The sequence below is a fragment of the Drosophila miranda genome, chromosome 3 (assembly GCF_003369915.1).
Source record: "Drosophila miranda strain MSH22 chromosome 3, D.miranda_PacBio2.1, whole genome shotgun sequence".
In the NCBI taxonomy this organism is placed as follows: Eukaryota; Metazoa; Arthropoda; class Insecta; order Diptera; family Drosophilidae; genus Drosophila; species Drosophila miranda.
Window position 1 is genome coordinate 22,133,262 of NC_046676.1, and position 21,839 is coordinate 22,155,100.

Genomic DNA, 21,839 nt, shown 5'->3' on the forward strand with positions numbered 1-21,839 from the left:
AACGCGCCGACGAAAGCTGAGATAACCAGCTGTTCAAGAGCTTTTCGAGACGACGTGTGGCAGCACCTTGGCTAGCTTAATGTGACAGTCTGGCACCCTTTTTGCCGCCCAACTGTTGTTTGAAATTCAAAACAAATTTTTGTCACTTGCAAAACATTTCTTTTGTAGAAAAACAACTCGCTTTGTGTATATTTTATAACATTTAATATAATTTACCTTAAGGAAAACAAAATTGTATTGGACATCATGTGGGAGCAGCTGGAAAGATATCGCAATCACTTTTTGCAACTCGAAGTCAAAGATGTCCTCAAGCCCAGCTCCATCAACTGCCAGCAGAATACGGGTAAGTCGGGGAATGGATATATTTTGGAGCTTGATTTTCACGAAAAAAAACCACCATAGAATGGAAAGAGGCCATGGAAAAACGTGACAAGTGCAAATGCTATTCACACGGTTGCGCACCGAGCTCCCCGTACTTCGAGGATCGGGCACAGCTGGCCTACGGGTGGTTTGCTTTGCCCAAATTGATGAAAGAAATGGACAGTGATATGCGGCTGACCCATTGGAAGGCTATTGTTTCGTTGACAGAGTTCCTTTTAAATCCGTTGAATGCTGAAAGAGCCATCATTGAAATGGACATTGTGAGAAAGTGGGTGGACAGAGGCTGCTTCGGGGAAATGGAATATCTGTATTCTTGTTTTTCCGTTTTAACAGGGTGAAGAATGCCTTTATGAGGATGAGATTGAAGATCTACAAAGAAGAGCACCGTGAAGTGGAAACATATCTAAAGATTTTCAGTGAGTGCAGTCTGGACTATAAAATCACATCAGTTCTTTAAGTATTAAATATGTTCTTCCCTTTTTAAGACATTCTATCTCGCAGTTTGAATGGCGCCGAGAATATTGCTAATCGGAAATGTCTGAGAGTTGAGTTTTACAAAATCATAAAGAGTCGAGTGCCACTCCAAGAGGATATGGCCGCTGAAATCTTACGCAATTTGACAGGCAAACCAAAGGGTAATTCAATCGATTGATAGTTAACCTTAATCGTTGAACTCTAAACAATATTATTCTCCAATACCAGTTCTAGGAATCGTAATGGAGGACCCCGATAACTTGGCCTCAGCGGTTTCCATCTTCCTGCAGGACCGCTGCCAGCCTTTATATCCACGGCATCTCTGGCACCATCTCTGCCACATGCTGGAGCTTGACCCCGAGCGCGGAATCGAGCTCGGTTTGTTTGAGTTCTTGCACTCGCGGATCCAGAGTCGCCTGCCTTTCTATTGGTGCATGGCCACCAAGGCCTTCGCTCTGCTCCTCCGCTGTCCAGAGGGTCAGCGCCGCTTCGATGCTGTTGATGGGGTGAAGCTGCTGTTCGAAGTCTTTCAGGAGATCGAGACCGACCCCAAGAAAATGCTGCCCCGCCAGAAGGTTATGAGCTGGGAGTTCGTGGTCCTGGCCCTCCTCAACGGCCTCCATAGCAAGCGCGCTCTTTGGCGTAGCCGGGAGTTCACGCCGCTGCCCTGCTATGTGGGTCGCTTGATGTCCACCGAGACCAATCCCCGCCTGCAGGTGTACTGCCTGAAGGCGCTGCGGGAGCTGGGCGTGATGCCGTGCATCAAGCGCTACATCATCGGCAACTGGCTGGAGGATGTGCGTCAACTCTTCTGCCTGGATGCGGATGCCGAGTGTGCCCGGGATGCTTTGCTTGACTGGCTGCGTCGCGATATAGCTGATAGCAGTTAATTCTCCTCCACAGCCGTCCACCCACACACGTGAATTATTTATTTTAGGTTTCAATCGTCCATTCATTTAGTCATTTGAAATTCCACTGCAAGGGAAACATCGCAGCCGCATTTGCACCCTTAAATATTTCCCCTCTTTGAAAACCGTTTAGATAAACTATAACCGTTTCGTACTACCCCTGCTGTCCCAAAGATACATATTTCCCAAACCGGTTAAGAGAGAACGCGGCAGGAAGAGAGCAACACAGCAGCACACAACCAGAGTACAACAGAGAGGTTATGCCAGCTGTTTTCTTATCAAGCGGGAAAATCAAACTTGAGCAACATTTTCGTTCTCAGAACACAATTGAATAACTGCATTGAAAATTGAATAATAATTTCTCTAAAGAAGCACAAATATAGCATATGTACATATTCCTTTTTCTTAACCTTCTCCAATGATAATATCCTTCTGCCAGTCAACCGTCAGCTTCCTGCAGTTTCCGTGCTCTAAATAAATGCACAACTGCGGGGGGAGGTGGAAACTTTTCCAATTTCCGATGCCTGTGCATCCCCCAACAATAATGAGCAGTGACACTGCAAGGACTGTGCCAGGACGTCCACACCACAACAACTGTCCGGAGCTGGTCAGTGGCCACAGTGGCCACAGTGGCGTCCGCGGCAACCGCAGTTTGCGGTTCTGGCCAGGCCTTCCATCTACATATAAAATAATCCCCTTTTTTTTCCTTATTATTATTTTTCTGCGGTGACAAACTTGGCAACGAGTTGCGACTTCTTTTTTAATTTATTTGGATTGGCAGAGAAAAGAGAGTCTAAAGTGGTCTCCTGGTCTCCCACATTCCACATTCAATCGGCAAGTTTTGTGCCCTGTCATCGGAAGACGGTTCGTATTCGCTTCGCTTCTTCTTGGTAGCAATTTTCCAAAGTCTCCGAAGTCCCTGGAGACCGGACCGGACCGAACCGGAGCGGACTCTTTTGTGAACTTTTTAATTACCGCTGCGAGTTTCCCTTGTTTTCTTTTTCTGCTTTCAGCTTTTTTCCCCATTTTTCAAGTTGTTTATGAAATATTTTATGGAAATTATGCAAAACTTGTTTACCAGACTTCATATTCAACATTCGCAGCGCTCTGCTCTCCATCAGCCATCAGCCATGGCCCATGAGCCATTTGGCGCCTTCTAACAAAGTTCTTCTTACTTTTTGCCACTCAAATTAATTGCATAACAAATTATGTTGATGAAGTGCAAGAATGTTGGGGAATATCTAAATAAAAGTTCCCTGGGCGGGTCTCTTTTGGGTAATAGAAATAGTTGGTCCGTTCGCGATTTTCAAAAAATGGTACTCTCAGACCTTTAAATGGGGAAAATACCATGGGTTGGGGGAGCGTAATGGTTGGCAGAACCTTGAATAGAACTGAGGTCAAGAGGTCACGGTATTTCGCAAGGCTATTCAGCCTACTGAACATCATCCAGGATTCGGGACCTAGAACTAGTTCATTCTTAACGAAAAGCAAGCCCCCACTGTCCATCCCTAATGTGAGACCATCACGCTGCTCATCAGTGGATCATTAACCAACCTAATGACAGCAATTATTCCACACCAGTCCCAAAGGATCCGGGGTTTTGCGGGCCAGTTCGGTGTCCAACTTCATCGATGGCGCTTTGGCGCTTGTTCCGCCTGAGCAACCGGTACATCAGTCTGCACGCTCTGCTCCTGCTGCGGTTCTATCTGGCGCAGTTCTACTATCTGGGGCTCATGAGGGTACGCTATGAGGCTGCCAACAGCTCGGTGCACCTGACGCCCTATAGTGTAACCATAGCACGGATGCTGGGGCTGTTCTTCGCCTACTTCTTGAGCCTGGCCCTGCTGCACCCATACGTCCTCCTCCTGCACATCCAGCTGTTCGTGTTTGCCTGCTGCTTGCTGGTGCAGCCTCGGAGGGTGTACGAGGAGCGAATCCGGCTGATCAACTGCTTCCTGCGGCTCGCTCCGGAGCTGTACCGCAGATGTCGTTGCAAGCTGCGGCTGTCCTGGATGCTGGTGCTGCAGTTGGTCTTCAGGCTGCTCACCTTCAAGATGTACTTCGAGACCTTCATGCTGTCCAAGGACGCCACCTGGAAGCTGTTCTTCATGGCCGTGTTCGTGGTGCCCGTCTCGATGGCCATTTGGGTGATGGACATGACCTCCCATCTGGTGAGCATTGCACTCACGATTCTGACAAAATCCTTTGAGCTGATGAACGACGAGCTGGCCTCCATCGCCGAGAAGCTCCCCGTGGGGACACTCAAGGGCGATCACAGGGCGGTGCAGAGGCTCCAGCGCCGCCTACGTTCTCTTCAGCGTCTACACCGTACCTATGCGAAGCTCACACAGGAGCTGCTCGACTGCATCACTCCACAACTGGTGCTGATCATCGTCTACAACCTCAGCATGATCTACTCGCTCTCCTATGTCCAGTGGCGGCGCATCTTCCAGATCGCCCTCTTGGCCAACAATCTGCGCCAGCTCATGCACTCCCTGGCCGCCCTGGTGGCTGCCGCCGCTGCCCCACAGGACACTTGCTGGTTGCAGGTGGCTCGCCTGCTGCAGTTCGACGAGATCCTCGCCACCCACGGCTGGCTGGAGAGGAGACGCTATCGCTGGCGGCTTCAGGACGGCGACAGTTGTAGCCAGAGCGTGAGACGTTGCCTCCTGCAGCCCGGCCTCCAGGTTCTGGGCCTGGTCACGCCCAACCGGCAGCTCTTCTTCCGCCTGGCCTTCGCCTACTGCAGCTTCCTACATCTGCACTACATGTGGAAGAAGTCGGCGGTGGTGTCCGAGCAGGACATAACGATTGACGTCGAGATTACCCATCCAAAAGGGAGGGCTTTCAAGTAATTTTTTTTTTAAGTAAGACTAATGTGTTGTGGTTACTGTTTGTAAAATACACTGAACTTTAAAATGATATGAGAATTTTAGCTGGATTTCGGTGGACGGTGCTCTTCGGCCAGAAAAAATTCACGTGGAGCCTTATTGAAGTGTTCGTTTTGGAGTACATACTGCTCTCCACCTAATACAATGTGCATTCCAAAATTCTTCCGCTGATAGGGATATGTGAAACCTTTCGAAATTATGTTTTGCCTTCCCTCCTCCCCATCGCTGGGCCATTTCTCATATGGTTTGATTAACTTTAGCAGGAAACTCTCTGGCAGCTTTAAGACATTTATCATGTATTTATTGCACTCTCCAGAAATTATTTGTTCAATGTAACACGCACTTTACAAGGACGAGCCGGGGAAGGCCAGGACCTTATTCCTCTCGTTCTTTGGGTGATTGTACATAATTTATGCATTCGCCAGTGCTGTAACATGCGCAAAAATAGCAGAGGAGCATTCTTCCGCCACCCCAGAGTCTGTCTTCCTGCTGATATATGTAATTGCATGGCTGGCCGAGCACTTGAGGTGCCAGTAAGTGTAGGTCCTGGGTCCTGCCTGGGCCCCCTACCAATCCTCACACATGCCTTTTCCTTCCGTTGGGCGGTGGGACCCTCATCTCCAGACGGAGGGGATGCGGGGGCGGAACCATAAATCATTTTTAAAACATTACCTCAACGAATACGAATAAGTAGAAATATTTTATGTATACAATTTTGCACCTTCTAAAATGGCAAGAGATTTATAGAGGACTTCTCCTGGGGATTTGCGCACCCCCATTGGAGCCAGTCCTGAAGAGGTGTCCCACCAGAGTTGATTACACTTCCCCTGTTCCCTGCTCCCAGTTCCCAGTTCCTGGGAAACTGCTTTCTCCATAGATTTATGTGAATTTTTGGCCTTTTCTTTTGGGGCATAAAATCTCGCTTATTCGTTGCACTCTCTGCCTTTGTCATATATCGTACATATACATATGCACACATACATACATATGTATATAAACATTGAAAATCAATTAAAATTTTTGGGCAAACATGAAATTGAATTTTGTATAAAGAACAGCACCAAAAATAAAGGAATTTAAAGAAATTTTAATTGAATGAACTCGGTGATAAAATAAAACATTCTATTGGGGCTTAAAGTGGGACTTTGATTCGAGTTGAAAGTTTCCGTTTGCTCCAGCGAACTTTAACCTCTCTTCCAGCTATCTTTGATCTCCTTGGGGTTGTCGGTTGCGACTTCACTCCTTGGGGTTCATTCAGAACAACAGGAGACAAAAGATTGTGTGACAACTGGGGGAAAAGTTTGCCATAAGGGATAAGGGAGTGGTGGATACTGTACTCCTTGCCATCACACTTGTTGTTGCTGCCGTCTTTGTGGCTTGGAGAGTTTGGATTTTGCTGAAAAGCCAATAATTTGCTTTTGCCCAGCCTGAAACACAATGTGAGTTATGCCGACCACGGAATTAAGTCGCTGGCGGGAGACATCAGAGGCAGCCTAGCCCCTGGCCAAGGGCCCTTTGTGTAAATCTCTTTAATTTATTAGATTTCATTAGACATTTCGGCGTTGAGTCTGGCCGCAGGGCGGGCTATTGGGGTAGCCAAAGCAGCAAAATTTGTATATTAACAAGCTCCCAAACATGACTTTTCTTGCTTTGGCCATAAAAAGTAATAATGTGGCCGTAAAGGAGGCCAGGACAGAAAGGCCCAAAAGGAGAACGGAAACGAAAGGAAAGGACACGCAAAAAGAAAGAAGGATACATAAAAGCATAGCATACTTTTCTGCCATGGACCCTTTGTCTTAGTTTCTTAGTCTTTGTGTCCAGGTGGGTGTGTGCTGCTGTCAAATCAAATTAGTTTCGACGGTTGCTGCCCCAGAGGTTTCAAGAGGGGGCACCAATGTCACCGACGTGGCTCTGCAAACATTTAATTTTGATTGAATTGGGAAAAAATTGGGAAATTGAAAAAATTCGGGGGAAAATGTGATTGCCCAAATGATATTCTATTAAATACGAGAGAATTTCACCTATAACTATTCCATATATTCCAGTAATTACTTCCCAAATTATTTATCAGTTTAAATAAAAACAAATTGCTTTAAAAACACATGATAATTCTTATTTATTCATGCAAAGAGCGATAAAAGTGTACCCCATATATAATTCAAGCGCATCCCTGCCATATATTTTGCTGTGGAACCAAACCCTTGATGCAGACACAGACACAAATACATATATAATTTAGGATCACTTCAAATAAATTACACACTCAACAATGTCACACACACACACACACATACACACAAACACGTACACAATCACACACCGGAGAAGGAGAGAAAGAAAAGGCAACAACGTTGTAATCAACAAAATTACACTAAAATACAGACAGAGAGAGAGAGAAAGGAGAAAGGAGTAAAAAAAAGGAAATACATTTGACACGAATGCGTCGACGAGGATGACACAATAGCGGCATCGACCCCAGCCCTCACCTCTTCCGAACTCTTTGCCCCAAACCTCATTCCTCATTCCTCATCACTCTTCACTCGACCCCCTATCCCCGACTCTTCAAAGCTCTTCAACCAACCAAAGCCAAAGTAAAACATGGCGGAAAGCCAGGATGCACGTGCCGAACCTTTAGCTACCCTTGGAGATCGGTCGTTCCTCTGGATATTTTCAATAAAATTTATCATCACATTGGCCTTGAGTCAGTTCAAACTCTTGGAAAAAATGGTATACGGGTTTGTTTTATGGATTTCGTCAGTCCCAAGCCAGGAGCAGTAGAGTGAACATCAAAATTTCTTGTTTAATTTTCAGTTTTTCGTTTGGATTCCAGTTAAAAGGTGAACAAAAATTTGTGAAAAATATTTGGAAAAACAATTGTGTCATTTTTTTTTAGAACTTTAAGGATCAAAATGTGCTGTGGACCTTGTGGACCGTGCTGCGGAGGCTGCTACAGCCCTTGCTGTAGCCCATGCTGCGGCCCCTGTGGTCCTTGTGGCCCCTGCGGCCCTTGTGGCTCCTGTTGCAGTCCCTGCTGTGGACCGTGCTGTGGGCCCTGTTGCGGCGGTGGATGCTGCAGCAGCTGTGGACCATCCTGCTGAGGGATCATCGCGAGGCTCATCACAGCTATAGCCAACGTCCGTCGAATCCAAAAGGAAAACTGAATGTTACCTTCTAAATATCTTTGCTGACTTATTCGACTTGAAAACAAGATCAAGTCGTAATAAAGCTGGAATCGGGACGGACTTGATGGGATTTTTCTATGTGGGAGTGCGTGGTGGTTACATTATCATTATCAGTCATTCTTTGGCAGTGTCAAACCAAAAATTTCCGACAAGAAATTTATGAAGCTACATATTTCTAGTCTGACAGAACTCTTCAAGCCTACAAGATCGAGTAGGGTTTTCTATGTTTGAAAGGTTTTTCTGGAACAGTGAGATTGTTTCGTCATGGCTATGTCGATCTGGCTGCTAGTTCTGATCAAGAGCTAGTATCGGAACTGGTTTCAAACACCTGATCAAAATCGTAATAGCCCTTGCTAGGGTATCGCAAAATGGCACAGCGCTCGAAGCCAAACAATGTAAAGTTGCTGCCAGGACATGACAAGGCGAGCAAGTGGCAAACCAGACTCCTGAAGGTGTATGTGTGTCTGTTCTGTGTCTGTATCTGTATGTAGGTGCGACTCTCGCCGTGTGTAGGTGAGCGTGTGCCAGTGTGTATGGGTTCTCTGTCGTGTGCGACACTTTGTAACATATTTTTTCCCATTTTTTTTCACGCGAGCCCCTCTTCTGTGCGAGTGTTTGCCTCTTTTTCGGCGTCACTCGTCAGTGTCTCGTCCTGTTCCGCTCTACCCCGTATGGATGGTGGTTTGTGTGTAACAGTGTTTTTCTCACGCAACGCGACACTCCCCAAACCCCCCACACAGACACACACCTGTGCCACCCACCGCGCGCGTATCAATCAGTTAAAAAAATTTAACGCTGCCAAAGGTTGAGAGGAAGGTTCCCATAGGGCGCTGTCATGGTGGCCAGGGTTGCTCCTGTTCCTGTTTCCGGTTACCCTCCATTGTTGTTGTAATTTTTATGGGTTCATTTATAACATTTATTTTGTTTTTTTACGATCTGAATTGTCTTTTGTTGCTTTATTATTATGTCTCACTCCGGCCTTTTACGAGAGCCTTCCACGCTAGCAGGCAACAAAAAAAGAAGGAAAAACCTTGGAAAGCTGTAAACGAAAACCAAATTGCCAGGCCAGGTAATGACGTTTTAAGTGTTCCACTGCGCGACGGTGCAGGGCGGCGGTAGAGTGTTCAGAAGTGTGCCTAAACTGCTCGGGACAGCCTATGTTAGCTGTTCTGGCGGTTACAAAAGTCCATAACGTGGTGCAGGTGACTCGTTTTGCATTGAATTTGATTAGCTAATGGAATTTGCCTTAAAGACACTCTTTAGCATACATTTGTTCATGATTTTTTGTTGAATTTGTTGACATATTCAATCCAGGAAAACTTCATGTTCATGATTCCCAGTAAGATGACAACGCACCTCGTTATTTACTGTAAACTAAAACTACTCAAAATGCCTTTAAGCGCATTTTCCTGCAGGAGATCTTGGTCTAATGCATTTCAACAATCTGCTCACATTTCGCCAGCCAGTTTTAAGGGAATGGGCCCATCCTATCAGGCCTTAACTGTATTATTCATGCACGTTCGGACAATAGAAGCCCAGCACTCTGACACTCCACTCCTCCGGGTGGCATTTCACACCCCTGGAGGCACTTTAGAAAATGAACCAAATGCTGGGCGGCAAAAATGCAGAAAAATCGCCAGCAAAGCAAAGTATTTTATAATAACTTTTCAACAATAGAACGAACGCTTTGTTTTCATTTTGATTACAATTTTTTTTTTTCTCTTTGTGGGTGTATTATAGCACTATATATTTGTGTGTGTATATATATTGTGCATAGATAAAATGAAGAGGAAGAAGGAGAAAAGAGAGCAACAGAAGGAGGAGAAGGAGGAGAAACCTAGTTATAAAACAAATTATGCATTATTAAAAATACAACAGACGGAAGAAAGGAATGGAAAGAAACGATAATGGCAGCAGCATCGGCATCCGCAGCAGGACGAAAATGAGATGACGATGGAGAGCTGGCAATGAAGCCGCAAAAACTTGGCACAGACAACAGAAAATATATATACATATATATAGGAAAATAGGCGACTGCGAAGAATGCCAGCGGAATGCTAAATTTTATAAATAGAGAACAGAACAACAGTGAGACGGGGGCCAGAGGAGGCCAGAGCAAGAGCCGAGAGAAAAGAGATTGAAGTGCCAGCAAATTTATGGAATACGAGCGTTTCCTATTTATCCTATTTTCCTCTTTTCCTCTTTTGTTGATTTACTTTTGCTCTGCGCAAATTGAATCAAATATAGAGGCAGGGCAGGCGCTGAAGGATCCAGCGGAGACGGCAAAAGGCTGTCAAGGTTTGGGGGTTCTACAGTCGAAAGGCAAACCTAGTTTTGTTCCTGCGACAATTTGCCGACTAGTTTCCTTGCTGCAGCTAAAAATCGGAATCTGAATGTGAATCTGACAAGCAGCCAAATATATTTTATTATATCTAGCATTCAAGGAGTTGCAGAGCTAGAGGCAGAGGCAGGGGCAGGGGCAGGGGAGGCCGACCGACAATGAGCATAGCATAGCAGAAAAGCAGAGTTGAGCATCAGAATCTGAATCTGAATCAGTGAATGTCAAACAAACTTTAATAAGTTTAGTTAACAGAGAGTCAACTGAGAACTTGAGCCAAGAAGCGAGCACTTGGAAAGGGACTAAGAGCAAGGAGAACTTTGTGGGTAAGGAAAGGGAACGGGAATGGAGGGGAGTTGGAAGCAGGGTAGGCATATGATTAGGACGGGAAGGAACTAGAAGGAGCAGTAATAGACCTTTAAAAGAGAGGAGTATCGTAGAACTATCTCCAGAAGTACCACCATATATTTGATTACTTTAATGAACGGTTATTGTTTATGTTTCATTTCGAAGCTTTAATTCTATTTTCCCTGTATTTACACGCATTTGTGTGAAATGTATTTGCTAATTTTCCCGTATTACACGTTATTCTGGCAATATTGCCCGCATAAAATGTGCGAATGTGCTTGCCCCCATTCCCGGGGCACTTCTCCGCTTTAAACAACCTCGCTCTCACACTCTTTTCCCTTTCTGCCTTGCTCTCCTTTCGTTTCACTTCCATCTGTGTTGCACAAACAACAGCCCGAATCGTTATATGCGGCTGTTAAATGTTAATTCTCGTTTAGCGTTGCACGCGGCGTATACGTAATTTTGTGCAAACTGATTTTTAGTTGTCCAACTGCGTGGCTCGCTGTCCGGACTGCAAGCTGCAGCTGTTGCACCGCACACATGCACACATGCACACACGCACACCCACACATACACATATACGTATACCCCAACATGCACACAGTGCTGAGCGACCGCATTTTGAAGCGAGTTGATTTTACAGTTCATTCAGCATGTTGACCAAAATTGGCGCGGTTTTAATGCTTCCCTCTCTCGCACTCTCCCTCGCAACCTGGTTCCCTCTCGCCCACTTTGATATGAAATAAGTTTTGGTTGCTATTTTCGTTCTTCTTCATTTTGGCATTTTGTATTTTCGCTTAGCCCTGGAACCCGCGAACACCGAGTGCCAGAACAATGTGCGGACTATTAGCCAAAATGTTAAATGACACGTTGAATGCAACGATTTGTTGTTGTGTTTTTAAGGGTAGTGGCAGAAGCGAGGTTCAGTGTGTGCCGCATTGTGTGTGCGAGTGTGTGTGTGTCAGAACTATTTTAGTTTTTGCGGTTTTTCGAGTACATGATTGCGTTTTTAACTGTGTTTCTATGGATTGTTTTCAGTGCTTTCGACTGGTTTTGCCCCGCTCTGTAATCGATTTCAGGTTTACTTTGAGTAAATATTCAATTAATTTGAGTGCATTCTGGAGCAAACGCTTCCAAATAGCCTTTCCTCCAATTCCAATATTCCATCACAAATCTTTAACGAATTTCTTTTCAAACTCTCGCCTTTCGAAATTAAATAGAATTTATCATGGGGCTGCCCAGGAGCGTTGTCAAGAAGAAGCTGCAATTGTTGTTTGGAGCTGCAACCAGAGATTGGGCTGGAGCTGTAGCTGTAAGTGAAACACAAGCAGCCAAGCAGCTGGTCCTAGACCTGCAACCGGGGCCAAATGGATTATTAAATTTTCATGCTTCAGCTTGACTGGTAATCCAGGGAAACAAACGAAAATTGAAGTGCAACTGGCAGCAGGAGCTGAGAAAATTGAATGATTCCGGGGATTTGGATTGGGGTCGGGGCTCCAGCCAATCTACAGCACATGTCCTGGGAGGACAACAGATTTGCTGCTGCTTATTATGATCTCTCTGTCTCTCCGTCTCTCCGTCTGGCTGTCCGGGAGTGTGGTGGGGTTTAGTTCTGTGTTTTCCTGTAGGGTGACAATCTATGTAGGATTCCGACTCATTTGAGCCCCAGCGCACGGGCACGTTGCCAAGGGTTTCGGTTCTGGGTGTAAATTTCAATTTGACTGCCACGGCGAGACTTGCAACATAAATCATACTTAGCGTTCTGGTTGCTACTGCTGCCGCTACTGTTGCTGTGGCTGTTTATCCTTTATTCTTGCCACAAGCTCATTTGTTGGCAACTGTTTTTGGCCTTTGCATTGTGCACATTGCATTTTCCCGTTTAGTCACGCGCCAAAGTCAAAGTTTTTCCCCTGCTCCACCGATGAATTATGGAGGTGTTGCTCGGGTGGTTTTCCCTCTATGAGCTTAGCATTTTATTTCCATTTCCCTCGTTAAATGATGATGGATGATGATGGCAATTGCCCAACAAAGAGTACACACAGATAACTTAATTGCTCCGAAATGGGACGTAGCCCAAATGCCCAAGGTTATGGACCTGCAATTGTCATTTTCGCATCACTGATAAGTTAATCCGGGCATGGACCTGCTCCCTGCTCCGCCCCCTGCTTGGCTCCGAAGCGTCCCTTCTCTGACTTCTGGTTATGGCCATTAGCCGGGGCCAAATGGTGTTTTCACGGCAATGGCCAATGGGTTCCTGCTCCTGTGGCACATATGGCAATTAAAGAAGGTGCAGAGATCATCTGGCTCTGCTGGAAAGGTCGTTCGGGTTATCTCTTGCGAGCTTTGACAGCATTTGAAGTAGAATCGTCTCTGTCTGTCAACAATCCATTCTGGATCCTTTTTCCACTGTTTTCCCAAACTCTTTTGTTGCCATTAACAACCCTTTCAAGTGCCATAAATAGTTTGACAAGGAAACTAGATTCTGCTTGCGCCCTGAGTGGTGGGTCCTGCTCCACAAGTATCCAACAGGACTCCGGCACGTTCCAGGACTCGAGGCACATCTGTTCCCAGTCGCGAGTACTCTTTTACACTTTCTCTCCTTCACTCTCTCTTCTTTTAAATGGGGAAAATGAAGTAAGTAAGACAACACAAAAGCTGCTTATGTGTTTATGTACATACGACTATGTATGTGTGTGTGTGTGTAATGGCGATGGCTGCCTGCGTGGCAGACTATGCCACACTTTTCTTTCGTTCAGCTAGCAGCTGTTTCTAAGGCTACTTAAACGGTGCCAGGAGAGTGTCGTCGCTCTTTCTCCCTTCGTCTATCTCGCTGTCTCTTTTTGTGTGAGTAGTGAATTATAGTAGCGTTTTTAGCCAACGTTTAGATGCTTTTAATAGCCTCCAAGCAAACACACACACACACACACTCTCATACAAAGCATACACACATACATATATAATAGCATAAGACGACCACGTGGTTGTTATCATCCTCACTCTGTCTTGCAGGCACTCTGTTCCTTTCTTTCTGTCTTTGGACCTCTCGTTCTTTCGCCAGCACTCCCTCTCCTTCTCTGCGGCTCCAGACATTTCTTTAATTATCCAATTACAATGGCAGAAAAGAGGGAAAGAGCCAAGAGAGGCAAAAACCTCTGCTTGCTGTCACTTTATACCTTCTCTTCTCTCTCCTATCTGTTGTTCTACATTCCTTGGGAGCGTTCCTCTTCAAGTCACTTCTTATACTCTCGAAGAGGATATTCTGATTTGGAATAGAGGCGTTAATAGAAGTGATCGCTCGAAAACAAGTCTTTTTCTTAAGTTAATCAAAGCTAACTTTACAAACTTGAACTCCACAACTCCTGCGAGGTAGATAATATTCGGATCACTGGATCTAAGGGTATTTAAAGCTTCGTCTTTGAAAGCTAACCCTGGGCCACCCCTCTTCCCTGTTCCTGGCTGGATTTTTATAAGCTTATTTAGTCCGGCGATTCTACTTCCACTCAAGTGTTTTCATTTCCTTTGGCTTCCTTGTGGAGCTCGTGCTTCTTCTTTTGCTTATTATCGGCTAACGGTAAGTTAAGCTGCTTTCAATAACTGTTAAGTCGAGGCTGCAATCTCGCCCCTGGGGAATAATTCCTCTGTTCTCCATTGCCACAGCTTCTCAGGCTAATCAAAATCAAATTAGTTTTTTAAAATCATCATCAACAGCAGAAGATGGCGAAGGAGGCGCTGGAGCTGGAGGAGGCATCTCGTGTCCTGGCAGGTCGTTAAATCCTTACGCCATTGCCAGTTCCCGTCGCTGCCATGGTTGTGGATGCCGCAGTAACGTTAAGCCGGGCAGAAGAGAATTTAATGCCGTAAATTGACTGCGTGAAATGAGGTTAATGCTCAATAATGCATGCGAGTAAATGCAGAAAGCCAACTGAACTCGTTCTGACTCTGGCTCTCGGTGTGGCTCTGCGTCTGGCTCCAGTTGCTTCCCCCTCTGCGTCCTGCTCCTGTTCGTGCTGTTTCTCCTCTGGCTCCCTGATCCTTTGACGGCCATTGTTGTTGTTGTTGTTGTTGCTGGTTTTGCTCTTGTTCTCGGGTTATCGATGCATTGACACAAATGTTTGTGAGCCTCATACGCACACTCACGCGCTCGCAGATGCAAGCATACATATACAGACACAAACACACACAAGTGTATTTCTGTGCTCAGGATTTTTGCACCAATAACTTTTGCTTTATGACAGCCCAAATGCACAGTGGTCTGAGATGCATTCGCGTTTACATTTGCCCCAACAAAAGTTCCTTCCCTCCTTCAAAGAACAGACCTCATCCCACTGTGAGCAGTCGCTTGGGAAAGCTGTAAGGTAAACCAAAGAGAAAATCATTAATAAAGCAGCTTAACATTGCATTAACACTGCAAATTTATACATATATGTGTCTCTACGTGCGAGTATATGCTCGGGTGTTCTGTATATCCGTATAGATTAAGCTCCATTCAGTGCAAAGGAGATTTAAAAGTCGACAAGTTGAATAATTTGTAGGTCCCGACCACAGAGGCAGAACACCAGACAGACAAAGCCAGAGGACGCATGGCAAAAAAGGACGGGAGAAGAACACACACACTAGTTCCTGCATAGATGCATGCATTAGTCGGGGACATAATGTCCTGCAAATTGTAGACATTTTTCAATTTAATGAGGTGCTTTACTCTAAATTTTTCACAAAGGCTAGCTGCAGAGAGAGAGAGACAGAGAGGTCCAGAGCCAGAGCCAGTGCCAGAGGCCACTCGAAGAGCCAAGGATAAGTACATCATTGAAATGGCACTGGCCGCCTGTCGGTTGCCCTGACCGTCCGTTGGCAGGGCCATTAAAATGGTAAATTGTGGCCGGGAAATTGCATCATTCTTTAGTATCATTTCACAGTTGCGTTTCGTTCTCGTTTTCGTTTTCATTTCCACTCTCCTCTGGCCACTGGGAGGCTCCTATTGGCCTAACTAACTATCTAACAGTGCACATTACTCATACGCCGCGTGGTGCAGCCTGCCCAATGACTGCCAGCATTCCGCAGCCGCAGCTGCACATCATTATACTCGTACTTCACCCAACATCCCAGAACCATCCTTTAACTCAGACCCTGCTTCAGGCTCCATCTTATCCACATGCTCGTCAACGTCAAGTGCCTGACTGTCAGCCGTGTCTTTGAGGCCTCTGCCAGATGAGGACATCACGCCAGACGAAGGAGTGTCGGTGTCTGTGCCTTTGCATATGTCAAGCGGCTGCTAAATGTCATCCAACACCAAGACATAGGCACCCCAGAGGCAGCCCAAAGCCAGTCAAAGCATCATCCGGGGCCGATGCAAGTGTTTCGCTCTACGGCAACTATTTTTGGGCTGCAAAAGTGAAGAGATCTTTTGGCAAACGATAGGAGAGGGGAGGCAGCAAGGCTTAAAGGGAATGATGTCTTACTAAATCTTCATTATACCTGGCACATGGAGATTACAAGGGTAGACTCTTGCTGTGTTCGTGGAAATATTCCTCGTCCGACTGTTTGTAGTCATTCCCAAAAGCGGGTATCCTTTAGTCGACTATAGCTTTCATCCATGTTAGACATATTTTCTCTCACAGTTTCAATGATTTACGAGTACTACTGTTCTGCTTTTCACACTCCTCTGTGCTCTGTGTCTCTCCTCCGAGTTGGCGCTCTCCACTTCTCAACAAACTTGAGGTCTGCTCTGCCACCCAGCATCCCAACAAAGTGTTAATGAGCACGACACGCAGACACTTCAATATATTGCGCTCTGGTTGCTTTCATTATACGTTATTATCGCAGCGACAGAACCAGTGGCACAGTGCGTATGCGTAATTTTTTGTCACTTATGTAGTTTGCACTTTGACAACAGCTCCCTGGCCTCTGCCACACCACAGCATACCACATGATGCCGCCTCTCACCAGCCCCCACCCATACGGGTGGCCGTGTCAAGTGTTTGCTGCAGATTTTAATTTCGGCCACTTGATGTCTGCCCTGGCCCTGCCCCTGTCCCTGCCCATGCCAGTCTGCTGCCTCATCCTGTTTGATGGTTGCGCAGAAAAAATAAAGGAATTAAATTAAAATTTTAATTAAAACAAGCGCTTGTCTCCCTTGGATAAAGCAGCCATGATCTTTGCATATACATACACTCGCACAGCACTCGCACTTAAAGCCAGAGGCTATTTAATGGGACGTGTGTGTTTCCGAGGATGCTGCCGCTTGAGGATATCTTTGAGGCTGAAGCTGTCAAGGAGCTGTTGGAATGCGGCTTAAATATCAGCTTGACGAGAGACCCGTTTTGGTCCAAGTCAAGCGGCTGAGCTATTGGTCATCGGGACTGAAGCAGATAACAAGATACTTTTGAGGATATTCCTCATATATATTTCCTAAGCCTTCAACCTTTAACTGGCAGTTGACTTTTCTCTTTTCACAATATTAAACGAAACAATTTCAATGCTGATTTTCACCCGGCTCGTTACGCCATCATGTCAGGAGCAGAAGAAGAACCAGAACCAGAAACAGTGGCCTTGCCCCATTCACCCCGAGAGTTGTCATCATCATCAGCTAATGACCCTGGAAAATGGCCAAAATAAACGATAACTGAAGGCTGCCCAGTATGGGGCCTGGTCTGCTCTTCGGCTGGCTGCAAAATAACACAGATTAAAGCCGGCTTCCGGCAATTTTCAACATCATAAATAATATTTCAATAAATGTACATTGCATTTGCCTTGTCTCCCGCTGAGCACTTAATTACGTTATGATGGCCGGCCTGGCAAGCCTGGGAGCCCTGGTCACAGCCCTGCTTAATGCTTGCAACAATATTGATGGCGAATCTGGTACCGCCCAAGGCTGCATCACGGCTGAGTTATGAAAGCAGCAGGCGGCAGGTTTTACATTTCATTAAGATTAAGCTCGGACCTGCATCACCATTCATGAACAAAACATCGGGAGGGTGGAGGGAAAATCGTAATAATTGAATTGATTTCTTTTATTCAATCTCCGCTTTGTTCTCTCCGCCATAGCCACATGATGCGCTTAGTAGATTTTCTCGTTCTCGTCCTCCCTCTCTGTATTTCTTCAGCTCTCCCTCCACTTTTCTGTCCCGCTCTATTGACGTCTTTTGTTTTCGCTTGCCAATTTTTGCTGGCCAGCGAAATGAAAATTGAAAATTGAATATTTCCGGCGACACAATGGGAGAGCAAGGAGAGCAGAGGAGCAGCATCAATAGCACCAACAGCAAGAGAAAATCCGTTTTTCTGTTTTCGCCACTGACCTAACCTCACAACCTTCCCTTCATTCCCCCCCCAACATTTCTCCAACCTCTTTTCATTGTCATTCCCCTCTCCAATCACACTCCTCAACCACTATTCCGCGACCTCTGCTGCATTCTGTTGGATTTGCTTTATTCTATTTTTGAATCGAAAATTGCATTGCTGAGGTAAAAATTGTGTTCCGCTGGCAGAGAGTGAGAGATGGAGGGAGAGTAGACAGAGATAGAGATACACAAAGAGGGTGTTCAAAAATATGGCAGCCAACGGAAACGGAAATAAGCCAAGCGCCTTCAGCTGCTTCAGTTTTCGAAAGACAGTTGAAAGCTGTTTGGAATTCTGAGTCGAGAGTCGAGAGTAGCGATTGCATGCGATTCTATCGAACAGCAAATGGGAATTAGAATATAATCAAACTAAGTTTCTTCAGGGAGTTTGGACTTCAGTAATGGTTTCCGTGTTTAAGAGGCCAAAGGACGAGAAACGATTGAGATTATCTTGAATCGGATTTCAATCAAATTCTACATATAAATCAATTTTAAGCCAGCTTTTGTTATTAATTTGTTAAAATGGTTTAAACTTTAATGTGAGATCAAAGGTAATCGAGTCTGGGCCAAAATGGCATATATACGGATGTGTACCAATACGTATATGGTATATGGTACGTTTGTACATCGAAATAAAGCAGAGGATAATCCCACTTTGGCCACAATTTAATTACATTTTCACCACAAGAGAAGCTGCCCCTCCGAACCGCCTGCCTCATCCGAAACAAAGTTCCATTTCCCGGCGCATTAGGGATCCGCCTGGGTATTGAATTAAACGGACATTAAAATAGATTCCAAAAGTGGAAAAAGGGCGCAAAAAAATGCAAACTAACTGGGAGTACGAACGAGTACTCTCGCGTTAAATCCGCCACAGAAAACAATGCACAAATCCCATTTGAGCGCCGCCTGCAATTAAATACATTCTGGGTGAAGGAGGGGCAGGCGAGGCAGACCAGTGGTTTGTGTGGCAGAGAGGAAAGCACACATGGGTCCGAGTCCCGGGTCCCGGGTCCCGAGTCCGAGAGCCACTAAAGCCGGAACTACACAAATCGCATAAAACACAGTGCCACCAGAGAATAGTGCAGAGTAGGGAGTGATGCGTGGAGAGTGCCCCAAGAAGTTGGACGCCAAAAAAAGTGACATAAAAAGTACACAGCCTCGACACTGATTCAAAAATGTATTCAAAATCCACCCCGAAAAGGGTGTGGGCAAAGGGTAGGGAAAGCTTGCATATGGGGTGGGGAATATAAAACCCTGGACGGACCAAAAATTTCTCTTCTCCCTCTCTCCAGCTGTATCTCTCTTTTAAGCCGCATTACAAGTGCCGGCAGCTCGCCGAATCGGGATTACCAGCAGCCAAAATGCAGCTGCGACCACCGCTGGAAAGTGGTTCAAAAGAGGCTCCATGGGGGTGCTCCCCAGTGGGCGGGGCCATGGGTCGACAGCGAGTAAACAAGCGACTTTTCGGCTTTTTTTTCCTGTTATCGAGCGCGTCCATTTGAATGTTGTTCTCTTTTTTTTTTCTTTTGTTGGAAAATGTATGCCAAGTGTCTGATAATTGAAATGCGCAAGAGTAGAGGTGGAATGGGATAGTAGAGATCTCCGAGATAGGGAATAAGAGGGTCCCCAAGTGCAGAGGCAAACGGAGTAACTAGAGAGTCGACCTCAATGGACCGCAAGAAATAATCAAATGGAATTTATGTCAAAGGCCAGGAGCCCTTTTAAAATGTTCAAAGTGTAAACAAATGGATCTCAAGTCAAAAATATCCGGAACACATTTAAAGTATTCCACATTTTTAAAATTCCCTAAAAATTTCAACACCAAACGATGTCTCGTCGCTCGAGTCGTGGGGCGACTGATGGCAGAGCTGGCAGAGACTTTTTCCATCGCCAGAGCATGACCTATCTGGACACGGTAATAGAGAAGCTGTTGTCGGACGGCGCGAATCCGCGGGCCAACGAGCTGACCGAGAATGAGCTGACGGACATTTGCATGTCGGCAAGGTCGCTGTTCCTCTCGCAGCCCATGCTGCTGGAGCTGAGTGCGCCGGTGAAGATCTGCGGGGACATACATGGGCAGTACAAGGACCTGGTGAGGATATTCAAGAAGTGCGGCTATCCGCCGAGTGCCAACTACCTGTTCCTCGGGGACTACGTGGACCGGGGCCAGAACTCGATCGAGACACTCACCCTCCTGCTGGCCTACAAGCTGCGCTACCCGGTGAACTTCTTCCTGCTGCGGGGCAACCACGAGTCGCCGGAGTTGAACCAGATCTACGGCTTCTACGACGAGTGCAAGAGGCGGTACAGCATCAAGATGTGGCGCTCCTTTGTCGACTGCTACGCCTGCATGCCGGTGACCGCCATCGTGTCGGACAGGATCTTCTGCGTGCACGGGGGCCTCAGTCCGGACCTGAATACGCTCGATGATATCCGGAATTTGAAGCGACCCGCCGACGTGCCCGACACCGGTCTGCTCTGTGACCTGCTGTGGTCCGATCCGGACTCCACCACTGATGGCTGGGGCTGGAACGAGCGCGGCGTTAGCGTCACCTTCGGCCACCTCATTGTGGAGCGCTTCCTGCGGCAGAACAACTTCAACCTGATCGCCCGAGCCCATCAGGTCGTGGCGGATGGCTATGAGTTCTTTGCGAACCGCCAGCTAGTGACCATCTTCTCGGCCCCCAACTACTGCAACATTTTCGACAACTGCGGCGCCGTTCTGGTCGTGGACGACTCTCTGGTCTGTCACTTCACCATCATTCGACCAGATCATTCGCCTCCCTTCATTGTAAGGAAAGCGCAGAATACTCCGAGCCCCACACCACCGTCGGCTGGACAGGAGTCCAAAGGTTGACTGGGATTTTGTTGTTATTCATAATCGTGGAAAATACATGTCTGGACATATTTTGGGATTCATTTGAAAGGAGAGTTCATGGGTTCTGGCTAACATTTTGTACATATCGAAATTTAAGTAGTTTTCTTTCTAAGGGAGGGTCTTTTTCTCTCCCTCGACTGACAACCAATTTAATTGCCTCCAATTATGGTTCAATCGAAGGGCATTTGAGGGTCACTCACGAAGAATTCTCCGCCAATGAAATGAGTAATAAATCCCAATTAAAATATAATTTAAATTCTCAAAGCCACAGGAAGTGGTAAGTAGAGCTAGAGGCAAAAAGGAGGAGTAAGATGCCAAATATGGGTGCACAAACGGGGGCCCAGACAAAGGGGGACAAAGAGGCGGTGTGGGTCAGAGTTTAACCCCTCGACCGGCTGGGAGTAACGTGGGGCAAGCAGTGGCAAGGTGAGGTGGTCCAACAAACGCTGGCAACTTTTGTTTGACTTTGTAAAACGTCTGCCAGGCCGCAATTTTCGCAGAGAAAATAATTCCATGCGCAAATATTTAAATGCGGCTGAGGCGCGTGCCGCCCTACCGCCCTCCCGCCTGCTTCCCGCCCGCAGACAAACTCATTTTGTTTACAATAAAAACGTAATTTAAACATCCATGTGTGCCAACATAAACAAAGGTTTTCCCGGCGTTTTCCCAAGCAAAGCGCAGAGGAGTCGGCGGCAGTGGGGGAGGCATAAAGAAAAATAAATTAAATAATCTGAGCAAACAGGAAAACTGCACTACCCCCGGGCCTGTGTGCGTAACTATTATGTAGAAAAATAAATAAGAGAGGTTTACTATAAATTATCGACATGGCGACTGGAAGGAGTCGAGGAGTCCATGAGAAACGCTCTCTCGATAGGCAAAGAAAATGTTATAATATTGATCGAAAAACAATATACCATCCAACTCAACGAATACCGCGTTCAACAAGCAAATGTCTATATAAATATTTGTTATGTGTTCGATTGCAGGGCAGCCTAGGTGATTATGATTATATGGAGAACGGTGATGGCCGCATGGCGCATACGTGATTTCTGCCTCTGCCCCATAAATAAAATCTAGGGGTGGGGTGGCTTACAGCCTTTGGCCATTT

General features: G+C 46.1%; 3 protein-coding genes across 3 annotated transcripts; all 3 read left to right on the top strand.

Annotated features, from left to right (window-relative positions):
* Positions 1-138: 138 nt before the first annotated feature.
* On the top strand, positions 139-2,161 carry LOC108159632. The gene is made up of 5 exons (XM_017293090.2): positions 139-343; positions 403-649; positions 715-797; positions 867-1,016; positions 1,084-2,161. Exons 1-5 carry the CDS (start codon positions 247-249, stop codon positions 1,743-1,745), a joined length of 1,239 nt encoding a protein of 412 aa, XP_017148579.1. The 5' UTR covers positions 139-246; the 3' UTR covers positions 1,746-2,161.
* A 1,103-nt stretch (positions 2,162-3,264) lies between these two features.
* LOC108158019 lies at positions 3,265-4,618 on the top strand. Its single transcript, XM_017290162.2, has one exon. The coding sequence runs from the start codon at positions 3,395-3,397 to the stop codon at positions 4,616-4,618; it is 1,224 nt and encodes a 407-aa protein (XP_017145651.1). The 5' UTR covers positions 3,265-3,394.
* A 14,971-nt stretch (positions 4,619-19,589) lies between these two features.
* LOC117188150 (serine/threonine-protein phosphatase alpha-2 isoform) lies at positions 19,590-20,932 on the top strand. The gene has a single exon (XM_033391555.1). It carries the CDS (start codon positions 19,682-19,684, stop codon positions 20,708-20,710), a length of 1,029 nt encoding a protein of 342 aa, XP_033247446.1. The 5' UTR covers positions 19,590-19,681; the 3' UTR covers positions 20,711-20,932.
* The last annotated feature ends 907 nt before the right edge of the window (positions 20,933-21,839 follow it).

Coding starts and splice junctions, on each gene's coding strand:
- LOC108159632 (XM_017293090.2), top strand. CDS start 247: ATGTGGGAGCAGCTGGAAAGATATCGCAATCACTTTTTGCAACTCGAA. Junction 650..714: donor GAAATGGACATTGTGAGAAA/GTGGGTGGACAG, acceptor CCGTTTTAACAG/GGTGAAGAATGCCTTTATGA. Junction 1,017..1,083: donor TTTGACAGGCAAACCAAAGG/GTAATTCAATCG, acceptor CTCCAATACCAG/TTCTAGGAATCGTAATGGAG.
- LOC108158019 (XM_017290162.2), top strand. CDS start 3,395: ATGGCGCTTTGGCGCTTGTTCCGCCTGAGCAACCGGTACATCAGTCTG.
- LOC117188150 (XM_033391555.1), top strand. CDS start 19,682: ATGTCTCGTCGCTCGAGTCGTGGGGCGACTGATGGCAGAGCTGGCAGA.